At 47.5% G+C, this 15,506-nt stretch overlaps 1 protein-coding gene across 5 annotated transcripts in view; it reads left to right on the top strand.

Annotated features, from left to right (window-relative positions):
• The first annotated feature begins 232 nt into the window (after positions 1-232).
• The window catches only part of ARNT2 (aryl hydrocarbon receptor nuclear translocator 2), a 194,447-nt gene continuing 179,173 nt past the window's right edge, over positions 233-15,506 (top strand). The window contains exon 1 of one of the 5 annotated variants that reach the window (XM_065905813.1): positions 233-323. Coding sequence is in view for 3 of the 5 variants with exons in the window: in XM_065905811.1 (XP_065761883.1) it covers positions 12,257-12,287 (31 nt within the window). In the remaining 2 variants the exon portion in view is untranslated. Of the gene's footprint in view, positions 324-10,442; positions 10,574-11,219; positions 12,288-15,506 lie in introns of those variants that run through there. The other 4 variants (XM_065905812.1, XM_065905811.1, XM_065905808.1 and 1 more) reach the window with 4 other exon arrangements.

Genomic DNA, 15,506 nt, shown 5'->3' on the forward strand with positions numbered 1-15,506 from the left:
TTTCCCAGAGCACAGAGTGCCTCATTTCTGCTCTCCACCCTGAACTCCTTTCCTGGGGTGCTGAAGGTCAGCAGCTGCAGTAGCACCTGATTTAATCCTTGTAGAGGTGGATGGTAAGTGCCAATTTATAGTTGACACTGGTTAACCTGTACTGCCTCAAGACAGAGCCAAACGTCTGTGTGTTAGTATTCTGTATTAGGAGACCTGTAGGGCAAGTCAGGTGGAGAACATAACGTCGAAACCAGAGCTGTGAACAGTGTGGTGCAGACTGCCTAAGAGCTGATATGTGCAGTCAGACCTTGGATCTGTCTCTTACTTGGTTGGTGAGTTACTTAATCACCCTGAGCCTCTGTTTCCTTATCTGAACAATGGGAACAACACTGTATTTCATTGACACCATCAATTGTAAAATATATTTATTTATTTATATATTTATTTATAATTGATTTATGTACCACTGCAAAAATCACACACACACACACACAAGAAACACTTGGGTTTTCACCATTTTCATAGGTGTGTGGCCGTGAGATGTTTCTATCAACATTTCAAAAACTACCCTCTGTGATACTGTAATAAGAGATGAATGTTTCCATATATTTGTTAAAACCCATAGAATACATACCACCAAGAGTGAACCATGATATAAACTATGGACTTGGAGTGATTATGATATATCAATGTAGGCTCATCAATTGTTTTTGCTTTAAATATTTATTTATTTCTATTTATTTGGCTCTCCTGGGTCTTAGTTGAGGCAACGAATTCTTAGTTGCAGCAAGAGGGACCCAGTTCTCTGACTAAGGATTGAACCCCAGCTCCTTGCATTGGAAGTGCAGGGTCTTAGTCACTGGACCACAAGGGCAGTCGCTAGACTCATCAGTTGTGACAAAAGTACCACTTTGGAGCATGATGCTGATAGTGGGGAGGTTGCACTTGTGTGGGCAGGGGGTATATAGGAACTCGTACTTTCTGCTCAATTTTGCTGTGACTCTTAAAACTGTTCCAAAAAATATACAGTCTACTAAAGAAAGAAATGGAAACATTTCTAGATTAGAGGAAATGACAGAGACATGGCAACATGTGATCCTGCACTGGACTCTAAGTCAGAATTTTTTTTTTCTATAAGGAATATTTTTCGGGTAATTGGGGAAAAATTAGTAGGGTGTGTGGCTTAGATAATTATTTAATCAGAGATAACTTCTAGATTTGAATAATTATAATGTGCTTATGTAAAACAGAGTCCTTGTTTTTAGGAAATACACACTGACGTATTCAGCAGGGCTTCCCAGGTGGCGCTAGTGGTAAAGAACCCACCTGCCAATGCAGAAGACTTAAGAGACGTGGGTTCGATCCTTGGATTGGGAAGATCCCCTGGAGGAGGAAATGGAAACCCACTCCAGTGTTCTTGCCTGGAGAATCCCATGGACTGAGGAGCCTGGTGGGCCACAGTACATGGGGTCACAAAGAATCGGACACGACTGAAGAGACTTAGCAGGTATTCAGCAGAAAGGGCTGTCATGTCTCCAGTTATTCTCAAATGGTTCAGAAAAATAATGTGAACATGTACAGAGAGAGAGGAGGTGAGAAAGCAAGTACTGTGAAATGTTAACGTTTGGGGTGAATGGCAGGTGTCTCAGTGGTAAAGATTATCCACCTGCCAGTGCAGAAGACATGGATTTGATCCCTGGGTCAGGAAGATCCCTTGGAGACAGAAATGGAAACCCACTCCAGTAATTTTGCCTGGAGAATTCCATGGACAGAGGAGCCTGTCGGGACAATAGTCCATGGGGTTGGAAATGAGTCAGACACGGCTTAGCGATTAAACAACAACAACAGATACAACAAGCAGAGAGAACTGGAAAATTTCAAAGGTTCACCTCTAAATCAGATACTAGATGGGTTTTCAAGTTCCCCTCTAGAAGTCTGTGACCATGATTAAAACAGGTAGATAGTCAAAAGACCAAAAGCTAACCCCTCAACGAGGGAGACTAAGCATTCCCAAAATAAAATGTTCTTGAACAGAAACAGATTTCCCTTGAACACTGTGTCCTACAGGAAAGGAAATCATTGTCACCTGCCCTTTATTTGTGGTCATTTGCATTCTAATGATTGAACAGTCACAGACCAGTTGGCTGGATAATGAGTTTGGTCTAGACGTGTCGTATCAGAGAGACCACTGTGGATGCCAACAGAATTTCGAATATCACCTGGAAAGAGAGATTGATCATTAACTCTGTTAATTCACTGGGCATTTTTAAGCAAAAATTACCTCTGTAAATATGTAACATGTGAGAAGACCCAATGCACACAGTATTATCTGATAAAAACACCCTGAGAACCTGGTTACGCTGAGAAAGAAAACTGTTGTCATTTGTGAGGTGGTTGCAAAAGTGGATTCACACAAACAGGAAAGTGATTACTAACAAAATATCACTTTCACATGCTGAATTTCTTCATTTATAAGACCAAATAAAAAATGCCGTAGCTTGTTAAATAGTAGTGTCAGAGTGATGTGAGAGTCAGAAAGTGCTGTACATAGAAGAGGAGTTGTTATAATTCCCACTGGAAATGGAATTATTAAAATCCTTCTCATGCACTGGGAAAAAAGGAAGACTTACATGGGCTTTCCTGGTGGCTCAGCTGGTAAAGAATTCGTCCAAAATGTGGGAGACCTGGGTTGGATCCCTGGGTTGGGGAGATCCCCTGGTGAAGAGAAAGGCTACCCACTCCAGTATTCTGGCCTAGAGAATTCCATGTACTGTATAGTCCATGGGGTCTTAAAGAGTCCGACATCACTGAGCGACTTTCACTTTCACTTCACCACATGGCATAGAGCATTGAGCTTTGGGTGGAAGGCCTTTTTTCATACTCATTTCCCTCTTGTTCTCCAAGAGTAACTGATGTAGCTTTTCATATGGATCAAAATTATAGCAGGAAATTAAAAATAAAAATCAAGCCTAGAGAAGTTAAAAAATATAGATGCTAGGGTTCCTTATCACTGGAAATGTGTGAGATGTTATAGAGAGAAGCAACATTTCATTCTGTGTATCCTGTCAAGGAGGGAAGAGTAGAGAGGCATGGTGGATCACATGCTCACTCATGTCTGATAAGATACCTAACCACTCTTTCCATGACTATTAGAATACTTCATGAAGAAAGAAAAAGAAAAATAGTCACTCAGTTATGTCTGACTCTTGTCGACCCCACGGATTGTAGTCCACCAGGCTCTCTGTCTGTGCAGTTCCCCAGGCAAGAAACCTGGAGTGGGTAGCCACTCCCTTCTCCAGGGTATCTTCCCTACCCAGGGATTGAACCCGGGTCTCCTGCATTGCAGGCAGGTTCTTTACCACTTGCACCACCAGAATGCTTCATAGGGGTCAGGATATGAACTCGGTATCAAAGGAAAAAAAGCATAAAGGCAGTAGCTCACAGCTTAATGAAACAAAAACATAAAAAATCAATCCCAGTATAGTTAGATATGTGCTGAAACAAAGGAAACGGAGGGAAATGGAGCCCCTCCGTGGGAGAAATCATGAAGTCACTGCTTTTAAGTGAGGAGGCAATAATGGTAAGAAGCTCATGGGTTGCTGTTGTTGTTTAGTCACTAAGTCGAATCTCACTCTTGATGACCCCATGGACTGTATAGCCTGCCAGACGCCTCTGCCCATGGGGTTTTCCAGGCAAGAATACTGGAGTAGGTTGCCATTTACTTCTCCAGGGGATCTTCCCAATTGAACCCATGTCTCCTGCCTTGGCAGGCAGATTCTTTATCACTGAGCCATTAGGAATGGGGGCGGGGTGGGGGGGCAAAGGAAGCCTCCTGGTGTGTGTAGGAAATAACAGGTCCTGAAATTTTACTGGAACATAATTGTTGATGGGGAACGGAGATTGAGTGTCAGAGGTAAAGGTCCTTTCCAAAGGCTCAGCCCTTGGACTAACTGGTAAGTGCTTCTTTGTTGCCTGCTAACCGTGAACTTCCAGATGTTCAAGCTGGTTTTAGAAAAGGCAGAGGAACCAGAGGTCAAATTGCCAGCATCTGCTGGATCATCAAAAAAGCAAGAGAGTTCCAGAAAAACATCTATTTCTGCTTTATTGACTATGCTAAAGCCTTTGACTGTGTGGATCACAATGAACTGTGGCAAATTCTGAAAGAGATGGGAATACCAGACCACCTGACCCACCTCTTGAGAAACCTGTATGCAGGTCAGGAAGCAACAGTTAGAACTGGACATGGAACAACAGACTGGTTCCAAATAGGAAAAGGAGTACATCAAGGCTGTATATCATCACCCTGCCTTTTTAACTTATATGCAGAGTACATCATGAGAAACACTGGGCTGGAAGAAGCACAAGCTGGAATCAAGATTGCCAGGAGAAATATCAATAACCTCAGATATGCAGATGACACCACCCTTATGGTAGAAAGTGAAGAGGAACTAAAAAGCCTCTTGATGAAAGTGAAAGAGGAGACTGAAAAAGTTGGCTTAAAGCTCAACATTCAGAAAACTAAGATCTTGGCATCTGGTCCCATCACTTCAAGGCAAATAGATGGGGAAGCAGTGGAAGCAGTGTCAGACTTTATTTTTGAGGGCTCCAAAATCACTGCAGATGGTGACTGCAGCCATGAAATTAAAAGACACTTATTCCTTGGAAGGAAAGTTATGACCAACCTAGATAGCATATTAAAAAGTAGAGACATTACTTTGCCAACAAAGGTCTGCCTAGTCAAGGCCATGGTTTTTCCAGTGGTCATGTACGGATGTGAGAGTTGGACTGTGAAAAAAGCTGAGCGCCGAAAAATTGATGCTTTTGAACTGTGGTGTTGGAGAAGACTCTTGAGAGTCCCTTGGACTGCAAGGAGATCCAACCAGTCCATCCTAAAGGAGCTCAGTCCTGGGTGTTCATTGGAAGGACTGATGCTGAAGCTGAAACTCCAAACCTTCGGCCACCTCATGCGAAGAGTTGACTTATTGGAAAAGACCCTGATGCTGGGAAGCATTGGGGGCGGGAGGAAAAGGGGACGACAGAGGATGAAGTGGCTGGATGGCATCACCGACTCGATGGACATGAGTTTGAGTAACCTCCGGGAGTTGGTAATGGACGGGAGGCCTGGTGTGGTGCGATTCACGGGGTTGCAAAGAGTCAGACACGACTGAGCGACTGCACTGAACTGAGCTGATGTCACTTTCTGCATTTCTCTTTGTTAATTTTCTCTCCTTCTTTAATTTTCTCTCACTTTGCAGAGGCCATCTGTGCAAACATCTTCCTAGCCATTCCATCCTTCTCTTGGAATGGCAGCCCCGTGTTCTTGAGTGCTGCTTCTTCATGGCTCCAGCCACAGGGCTTCATCAGGAGCCTCGTTCTTCTTACATGATCAGGCCTCCTATCCCAAGAAGGGACAGTCAAGGTCACCCGCCAAATGGGCACAGCTGGCATAGAGGCAGGCATCCAACCCAGGGCGAGCCCCAGCCTCTCTCTGTTCATGGAGGCCACAGAGAGTATCAGAGAGTTTGAGAGCATCTCCCAAGAGACAAACGTCTCCAGGGAGGAAGATAATGCCTGTCCTATACGGTCCAGTCACTGTCTGCAAACCCACTCAATCACAGCCACCCTGGGGGCCAAGTGACTCTGGCCCATGCTAAAAGGAAGAGCTTCAGTCAGACTCAGGAGCAGAGTCTTAGGGTCCCAAGCTACAGCCAAGAGTAAACAAAAAACTTCAAATCAGCATATCTTATAGTTGCTTTTGTTGTTGTTCTGTCAACAACCAAAAAAATCTTAGCTAAAATCTGTACTGCCACTGTGATTTTTGTCAGTTTCTTCTTGAATTCCATTTCATATATATTTTTAATTGGAGTACAGTTCCCTTACAATGTTGTGTTAGTTCCTGCTGTATTACAATGTGAATCAGCTATACTTGTACATATATCCCTTCCCTCTTGAGTCTCCTTCCCATCCCACCCCTCCAGTTTCTTCTTGAATTTCTAGTAGCATCTGTTGTATATATTTTCATGCCATGTGTTTACATTCCTAGCCTCTTGCCATCTTAAAGTTAAAAGAAGACAACAATTCCTGGGATGTTATGCATCATACAAAGGAAGTCCTGTCTCTCATACCAAAGGGATACAAGCAGAGTCAAGGTGCTTGCTTTCCCCCACCCAGTCTTATTAGCGTTTTGTCTGGCAACTCAAGTCACTTCTGGGAATACCATATCCAGAATCACATGCTATGGGCCCCAAGGGTCTGTGTGTGTGTGTGTTTTTTTTAATGCAAATCTCAGTTTCCAAAGCAAGAGCCTCATTTGGAATTTAAAAGAGTTCTAGGTTGTTTAACATTTGAGTGGAATTCCTGAGCCTGTTAACTGGTCACAGTCTACTAGCTCTCATAATTAGCAAGAGACACTGTATTGTGCAAATACCACTCAGTATTCAACAATGACTAACCGCTCTGTTTCAGACTGTTTACTTAAGAGTGAGGTTTTCATCCACAATCGATGTTTCTGGGTAGTTACTTATTTAACACTGAGAGAGGAGAGAGGATGAGCACCCAAATCACTCATTCCTCTACTACTTCTCAACACCCTCCTCATTTCCACCGCCACACCCTCGTCCCAAATCCCAGCATTGTGGGTAACTTGGCTCCAAGTCTTATCTGACTAGAAATACAGATCAATGGAACAGGATAGAAAGTCTAGGGGTAAACCCATGCACCTATGGTCACCCAATCTATGACAAAGGGCTTCTTTGCTTGGTGGCTCAGTAAAGAAATCTATAATGCAGGAGACCTGGGTTTAATCCTTGGGCCAGGAAGATCCTCTGAAGGAGGGTGTGGAAACTCACTCTAGTATTCTTACCTGGAGAATCCTATGGACAGAGGAGCGTGGTGGGCTATGGTCCATAAGGTCGAAAACAGCTGGACATGACTGAAGCAACTTACCATAGCACACACACAGCACAATCTATGACAAAGGAGGCAAGTGCATACAATGGAGAAAAGACAGTGTCTTCAATAAGTAGTACTGGGAAAAGTGGACTGCTACATGTAAAAGAATGGAATTAGAACACTCCCTTGTAACATCATACACAAAATTAAACTCAAAATAGATTAAAGACCTAAATGTAAGGCCAGATACTATAAAACTCTTAGAAGAAAACATAGGCAGAACACTCTGACAAAAACTATAGCAAGATCTTTTTGATCCACTGCTTAGAGTGATGAAAATAAAAACATAAACAAACAAATGGGGCCTAATTAAATTTAAAACCTTTTACAGAGCAAAGAAAACCATATAGAAAACAAAAAGACAACCCCTATAATGTGGATGGTGACTGCAACCATGAAATTAAAAGATGCTTGCTCCTTGGAAGAAAAGTTATGACAAATCTAGATGGCATATTAAAAAGCAGAGGCATCACTTTGCCGACAAAGGTCCGTCTAGTCAAAGCCATGGTTTTTCCAGAAGTCACGTACGAATGTGAGAGATGGACCATGTAGAAGACTGAGTGCTGAAGAACTGATGGTTTTGAACTGTGGTGTTGGAGAAGATTCTCCAGGGTTCCTTGGACAGCAAGGAGATCAAACCAGTCAGTCCTAAAGGAAATCAACTCTGAATATTCTTTGGAAGGATTGTTCCTGAAGCTGAAGCTGCAATGCGTTGGCCACCTGATGTGAAGAACTGTCTCACTGGAAAAGACCCTGATGCTGGAAAAGATTGAGGGCAGGAGGAGAAGGGGACGACAGAGGATGGGATGGTTGGATGGCATCACTGACTGAATGACATGAATTTGAGCAAGTTCCGGGGGGTAGTGAAGGACAGGGAAGCCTGGCATGCTACATGCAGTACATGAGGTCTCAGAGAGCCGGATACAACTTTGCAACTGAACAACAACAACAAATTATGGGATATAATATGTGCAAATTAAGCAATTGATAAGGGATTAATCTCCAAAATATACAAACAGTTCATGCAGCTCAATAGAAAAAAAAAAACAAAACACGCCAAATCTTGTCTAGCTATTGAGCTGTGTGACCTTGGGAAAGTCAGTTTCCTGCCCTGAGCCTCAGTTCCCTCATCTGCAAACTCTGGGGGCTGAATTGGGTGATGCCAAAGTCCCTTCCAGCTGGAAGGTGTGGGGATTGGGGGAGAAGATGAAACATCTCCTTCTCTGTTAAAACTCAAATATGTTTATTACTTACTAAAAACCACGGCACCACAGACTCCAAGCAGACTATGAGACACAAAGTGTCCCAGTGTCTTGTAGCCGCCCATATTCTAACTTTTATTGCCATGGACAAATGCAAGAAGGACTAAAGATATTTGTAGACTAACATTTTAGAAAAATGGAGAGAAGGCAACAGCACAGTTAAGGCTTCCCCAGTGGCTGAGACAGTAAAGAATCCACCTGCAATGTAGGTGTTCAATCCCTGGGTCGGGAAGATCCCCTGGAGAAGGGAATAGCTACCCATTTCTGAATTCTTGCCTGGAGAATTCCATGGATAGAGGAGACTATTGGGATACAGTCCATGAGGTCGCAAAGAGTCAGACATGACTGAGTGACTAACACTTTCACTTTTCAACAGCACAGTTGAATATGTGTGTGCTTGCCAGTACAACGGTCATGTTCACTATAATTTTAGTTTTTTAGGGAGACTATTAAAAATATGTTTGGAGATAATACCAAAATGAGCCACATGGAGTGGTTGACATGTGAATGCCAAGGAGAGGAACTAGCTTACTTAAAAGGGGTGTGGAAAGTTGGAGAAGGGAAAGAGTTTGGTGGCAGCGAGGGTACAGTGATGCTGGGGGCTACGTGAAGATGCTCTTACAGAGCAAAGCCTAAAAAAGAATCATCTGGGTAGCAGAAGCATTAAAGATGGATTTTTACCTTGCTTGAGATGGAGTGACAAATCTTCAGTCAAATATCCTTGTTGTTCTTGATTAGTCGCTAGCCATGTCTGACTTTGTGACCCTGTGGACTGTAGCTCCCCAGGCTCCTTTTTCTATGGGATTTTCCAGGCAAGAATGCTGGAGTGAGTTGTTAAGTCCTCCTTCAGGGGATCTCCCCAACCCAGGGATCAAACCTATGTCTCCTGCATTGGCAGGTGGATTCTTTACCACTGAGCCATCAAGGAGGCCCTGTGTATTTGTTAAGTGCATGGGGGTATTTGAGTGTACTGCCATTTGGGAGGATGTGGAAGAGAGCTGAGCTCTCATTTAACTGACGTTGGGAAAATCATGGGCAGCGACTTGATACAAGGATGGGGTGGTCCCAGCTGATACCTAGGCTGTTCTCTCTCTATACTGCAATATCTGTCTGGGCCTAGTCCACCTTTTTAAAACTATTTTTTAATATTCATTAATTTATTTGGCCCCACCTAGTCTTATAGTTGTGGTACGTGGGATGTAGTTCCCTGACTGATCTCGGGTAACCTTGGCCTGCAGTGGTTTGAAGCGGGGCTTCAGTTGGCCACCAGAGATTGAGATGGGGTCTTGAAGATAAAAGGACCGAATCCTAGCCACTAGGTCAGTGATCAGTGACAAGGCCCTTCGGCTTTGCAGAAAAGTTCCCACAGAGATAGAAAGTCGTGAAACCAGTATTTACTAGAGGACTGTTGGTGTGGATAGACACACAGGCGGGCTGAGAGAGAGAGTCATGCACCGTGGTGGTAGTTTGAATCACTTTTAGGGGGTATTTCTTCCCGGTTTCCTTTGGCCAATCATTTTTATTTGCCTGCTACTGACTCTGTATTTGGTTTATCTCAGGATCCCTTCAGTGTGTGTGTGGGTAACTCTTAGCCAAGACAGACTCTAGTGAAGAGGCCTATGGGTAGGTTGATACCACTTACTAGGGTGGCGCCCCCTCCCTTTTTGACCACCATGGAGCCTTTCTGTGCATATATAGCTGGGAAGGTCTCCTTAACTTTGAGAATGAGGAATATGTGGTCTTTTATGTCTTATTTGGGCAGGGCTCAGGGTCCTCCTTGGGCTTCCCAGGTGGCGCTAGTGGTAAAGAACCCGCCTGCCATTGCAGGAGATGTGAGACTCAGGTTTGATCCCTGGGTCGGGAAGATTCTCTAGAGAAGGGCATGGCAACCCACTCCAGTATTCTTGCCCGGAGAATCCCAGAGGAGCCTGGAGGGCTACAGTCCATGGGGTCACAAAGAGTTAGACATGACTGAAGCGACTTAGCAAGCACAGCCTCCTGTTTTTGTGGAATTTCTGCTATTTAAAAAAAAATAATTTTTATTTATTTATTTTTGGCTGGGCTGGGTCTTCCTTGCAGCACATAGGCTTTCTCTAGTTGCAGTGAGCAGGGGCTACTCTCTAGCTGCAGTGCTCCGGCTTCTTATTGTGGTGGCTTCTCTGTTGGGGAGCATGGGATCTAGGGCATGCAAATTTCGGAGGCTAGGGCACGTAGGTTCAGTAGTTGTGGCTTTTCGGCTCTGGAGCACAAACTCAATAGTTGTGGCGCTAGGGCTTAGTTGCTCCATGGCCTGTGGGATCTTCCTGGATCAGGGGTGGAACCCTGGGTCCCCTACATTGGCAGGTGATTCTTTACCACTGAGCCACCAGGTAAGCCCCGGGATTTCTGCTGTTATGGAGTTTCTGTCTATAGAGGAGAAACTGTTCAGTGTGGGGCCCATCTATCTCCTGCCTCATGACCAGGGATGGAACCCAGGGGTCCCCTGCATTGGGAGGTCAGAGTCTTAGCTACTGGACCACCAGGGAAGTCCCACCGGCCTGGCCCACCTTGGTGCTGGTTGCATTCGTGCCCTAGTTTTCCCTTGAAGTGTCTTTCTTTCCACCTCTCCATATTCTGCTCATTTTTTTCAGAATAGTTTGTGTGTTCTTGATCACTCTGGCCTCTCTCTGCCCCCATTCATTCACTCACCAGTGGCCACACTGAGCCCCAAGCAGCTGTGTGCTTCTGAAGTACAAACACCTTATTCTGCTGCCCTCATGGCTACGCAGACCAGAAGTCCAGGGAGGGCAGAGCCCCTGTGGCTCTGTTTCCACAGTCCACCCAGTACATCGCCTTGTCCAGGCACACAGCAGACATTCAATTTCATGGAATCGATAAACAAATGAATATCATTAAGCGCCTATTAGTCAAATCAATAGTGACAAATACTCCCCTGGAAGACAATGCTGATTTGAAAATAACATCCCAAGCATTTTTTTTTTTCCCTACTCGCCCCCTCCCTCTCCTCCAAGTGCTTCTTGGTAAGGATTTAAGACAGTCTGATGCTTTTGCAAACGTGTCCACATTAAGAGGCCGTCTTGCCCTTTGTGGGTCTCACCTGGGAGGGGTTCATGCTTCACTGGAGCCGTCTCTGTGGGTGCCATCTCCTTCCTGTGTTGTCTGGAGAAGAAACAGTCCCTCCCAGCTCCCTATGGCTAACTTCAGCAGGATATGCAAACAAAAGCTCTCAGAGACTCTTAAATTCTCAGGTGGTTGTGTAAAAGCTCCTGCAACAACTTTGGGTGATAACCAAAGACAGTTACTGTGCAGAAAGGAAAGTCGAGCTGACAGCCTTTCTAAGGGCCGAATCCTGCACAATTTCCCGAGTCTGGTGTTCGTTGGGTGCCCTCGGCAGCTGTCCTTCTGTGCCCGTGGCCTTGGAGGTGCCGGGGCCCTTAGGAGTCTAGGCCCTGGGAGCCGAGCGGCGCGGCGCCGGCATGCTAAGTGGGCAGCACTGGGGCGCCTTTGTTTCTCTCCATCTTCCCTCTGAATCTTAATGGGCGGCCCCCCACCCTCTCGGGCCCGGCCCCCGGGCCCAGGGACAGCGCCACCTCCGGGACCCCCGAGGTGGGGGTGGGCGGGGGGAGACTCGGACCCGGAGAGCGGTGAGGGGGCGCGCCTCCAGCCCGAGCCTGGGCACCTGGGCGGCCCCGAGGGGGCGGCCCCCGACTCGGGGGTCCGGCAGCCCGCCGCCCCAAGTCTCGCGGTGCTGCGGCCCGGCCCGGGGAGCGGCGGCCGGGCGACCCCCGCCGCGTGACAAAGGCTGAGGCCGGAGAAGCAGGCCGGGGAGGGGGCGGAGGCGACAGAGGCGGGGGCGCGGGCGGCCGGGCGGCGGGAGATCGCGGAGCAGCGCCCGCCCGCGCCGTCCTTTGTGTGGCGGCGGAGGGGCGGCGGAGGGGCGGCGGCGGTGGCGCCTAGGCCTACGCCGGCCGCGCCTGCCCCGGGGGGCGCCCGGCTCCGCGCCGCCCCCGCTCCGCGCCTCCGCCCGGCGCGCGCCCAGCCTCCCGAGCAAGATGGCAACCCCGGCGGCCGTCAACCCTCCGGGTGAGTAGCGGCCGCGGGCCCCGCCGCAGCCCGCGGGCCCTGCCGGGGGCCGGAGCGGGCCGGAGGGGCTGGGCGCGCCGAGCGACCCCGGGGACGCGGAGCCGGGGAGCTCGACACCCCCGTTCCCGGGTGGGGGGGGGGGGGCGCTGTCATTCTGCGCGGCAGCCTCAGCACCAGCTCCAGGATCTCCATCCCGGTCTCTGCCCATCCCGGTCTCTGGACTGCGTCCCCTCCGATCCGGGAGCGGCGCACGCCGACCTTGCATCCCTGGGAACCAGAAACGCCTGTCCGGGATCCCCGGAAATTCCAAAAATATCCACCTTCGCCTTCCCCATCCAGCGCCTTTTTCTCTTCCGGCCCCTGCCCCTGTGGCATCAGGCGTCAGCCGGTCGGGACGGGTAGGAGGGTACCGCGCTGACGGAGGGAAAAGTTCGGAGCCAGGATTCAACAGGGTGGAACTCCGGGATGGTCCCCTGCCCGCCCCGCGCCTCAAGCTCTGGTCCTTTGATCCCTTGGCGACTAGCTACTGTGTGTCCCCATCTTTAATGGACACACACGCACACAGCCTGTAGAAACAACGTGGAGAAGCCCAGGCCAATTCAACGTCCTCTGCTTTATAAGGCTGACCAGCTCCCAGGGTGCGGTCTATGACAACTCTGCTTACTGGACAGATTTCAAAAAAATGAGAAGAGGTCCTGATTCAGTGGGAATAGCGACATGGTTTGAAATAGTAGCAGAGAAATTCTATGTGTTTGGAGAAATGCCCTATCTTGTGAATAGGACAGCCGGAAAGGTGTCTGAGAATGGAAAGGTGGACAGCTCGGCTGACTGCTACAAAGTTTTGGTTGCTGTGCAGTGACTGCGATGGCCATGGCGTGGTGTTCGGGTGCGGGGAAGTCAGACGGAGGTCAGCCCTCGGGGAATTCCCGGTAGCTGGTAACCGGAGTGCGTAGCGTGCAGGGTGGGGGACAAACACGCGCAGTATCTAGCAAAGAAAGAAAAGTGTCCTCAAAAGTTAGAAAGGAAGGATCCCTTCCATCTGAAGTGGTAAGCCAAAGCCTTTAAAGACTGGGCACTTTAGAACTGGACTTTGAAGAGTTGGAAGTGTGAACACACAGACCCAGGTGCTGAAACCACTTGCAGGTGGAAGGGATGGTGTAAGTCACGGCGGACTTACTCTGAGCATGCGCAGATGCAGTGAGTGAGTGAGGCTCCAGGAGGGGAAGAGAGAGCCGGAGATTTCACAGGAGCGTTTTGGCAGTGGCCAGACTTTAGAGTAGGAGGAGAAGGGAACAACAGAAGATGAGATGGTTGGATGACATTACCGACTCAATGGACATGAGTTTGAGCACACTCCAGGAGATAGTGAAGGACAGGGAAGCCGGGCCTGGTGGAGTCCATGGGGTCGCAAAGCGCTGGACAGGATTGAACAACAACAACAAGGCTTTAGAGTGGATGGACTGAGGATATGGACTCCCGCGTTCCTCATTAAGAGAATTCTCTATGGTATTGCACAGGGAAGTCACATGATCACAGTGCTTCTGGAAGATCAATTTGTCAGCTCAGTTGAGGTAACATACGAATGAGGGAGCAAGACTGGAAGCAGAGAGTCCGGGTTGAGATGAGGCGGGTGCTGGGGAGGTGAGACTTAGTGGCCCTGGCTTTGAACACAGAGAAGAAGGACAGTACTGTTGGGCAGGTGGAGGAGCTCAGACTTGCACCACTTAGACTGGGGGCAAGCCTAAAGGAGACACAGACACAGAGGTGAGGAGCCTGAGTAGCTCCAAGGATGGAGGTTCCATTTGCAGAAACAGGGAATCTTGGAAGAACAGATGAGTCTCCTGTCCAGAATGCTGAGTTTGAAAGCAGCCTTGCCAGTTTGCTTGTAACTGAAGCCTGCAAGTTCAACCTGTTCAGCTACTTAAAGATCAATGTTAAGTTAATGGATTTAAATGTTATATTAGAAAAAGCAAGGGACATTAAATGAGGATATTTTAGTCCAATATAGGTTTACATTGGAAATAGGAATAAAATCAGAGGCAATGTACATTTATATATGTAGGCTATGGGGCTTGCCCAGTGGCAACCCACTCAAGTATTCTTGCTTGGAGAATCCCATGGAGGGAGGAGCCTGGTAGGCTCCAGTCCACAGGGTTGCAAAGAGTCGGATACAACTGAGCTACTTCCCTAGCTATTCACTAGCTTGCTAGCGTGTGAGATGAGTGCAATTGTGCGGTAGTTTGAGCATTCTTTGGGATTGCCTTTCTTTGAGATGATGGCAAGATACATCATTGTTTTATGAGCTTCCAAGAAAAAAAATTAACTAATTCAGCTCTGACATACTATCAATTGTTAAATGCACCTCCATTTCAGTGACATTTTAGACAATTGCATTTAGAACCAGTGAAATACCATGCCTTAAGAAAAAGTCAATTTTGCTTCCTGACCACTTGTGGGTAAAACATACGTTTTTTTCTTTTCCAATAAAAAGCTATATAAAGTGTACCCTTTCGGCATCTGCCAGGGAGTCCAGTGATGAACCAATAGCCTTTTAGCTTCTTCAAAAAACAGGAGTGATATCTGAAAAAGAGATATATGTATTTCTCAGTCACGATTTATTGAGCAACTAGTACATGTCAGTTGCTAGGTACTATGTTAGCTTGAAGTTGGGAAGAGCTGGGCTGGTTTGAGGACCCAGAGAAGGCCAGGGTGGCCAGAGGACAGTGGGTGAGCAGGGGTGATAGTGATGTGGGAGGTTGGAGAAGGGGGTAGAAGCCACACATGGGAGGCATGGATAGGGATAAGGGGTTGAGATTTGATGCTAAGAGCAATAGAGAGCTTGAAGGGTCTTGAGTAGTTGAGGTACGTGGTACCACCTGCAGTGATTGCTGTATGGAGAGTGGACTGGACAGAGGCAAGAGGAGAAGCCAGCATCCTGTTAGATCTTGCTGACATGGAGGGAAGGGGGTGGATTTTAGATCTATTTGGAGGCCAGATTGCTGTGCTGGGCAGCTCCAGAGGCACCAGGTATATCCTTGGCCACATTGCCTGCAGCAGCCCTTTTTTTGGGTTAGCACCATAGCTATATGGTATGGGGTTTGGAGAAAGAACAGTTGAGGTTGAGTCCTGACACCTGGGTGGTAGGAGGTGATGGGGAGATAGTGAGGTGCATGTGGCCGTGTGGTGTGCGTGAGGCTCCTGCACTCGACACTGGGGTGG

This window comes from Muntiacus reevesi, chromosome 15, assembly GCF_963930625.1.
Source record: "Muntiacus reevesi chromosome 15, mMunRee1.1, whole genome shotgun sequence".
Taxonomy (NCBI): Eukaryota; Metazoa; Chordata; class Mammalia; order Artiodactyla; family Cervidae; genus Muntiacus; species Muntiacus reevesi.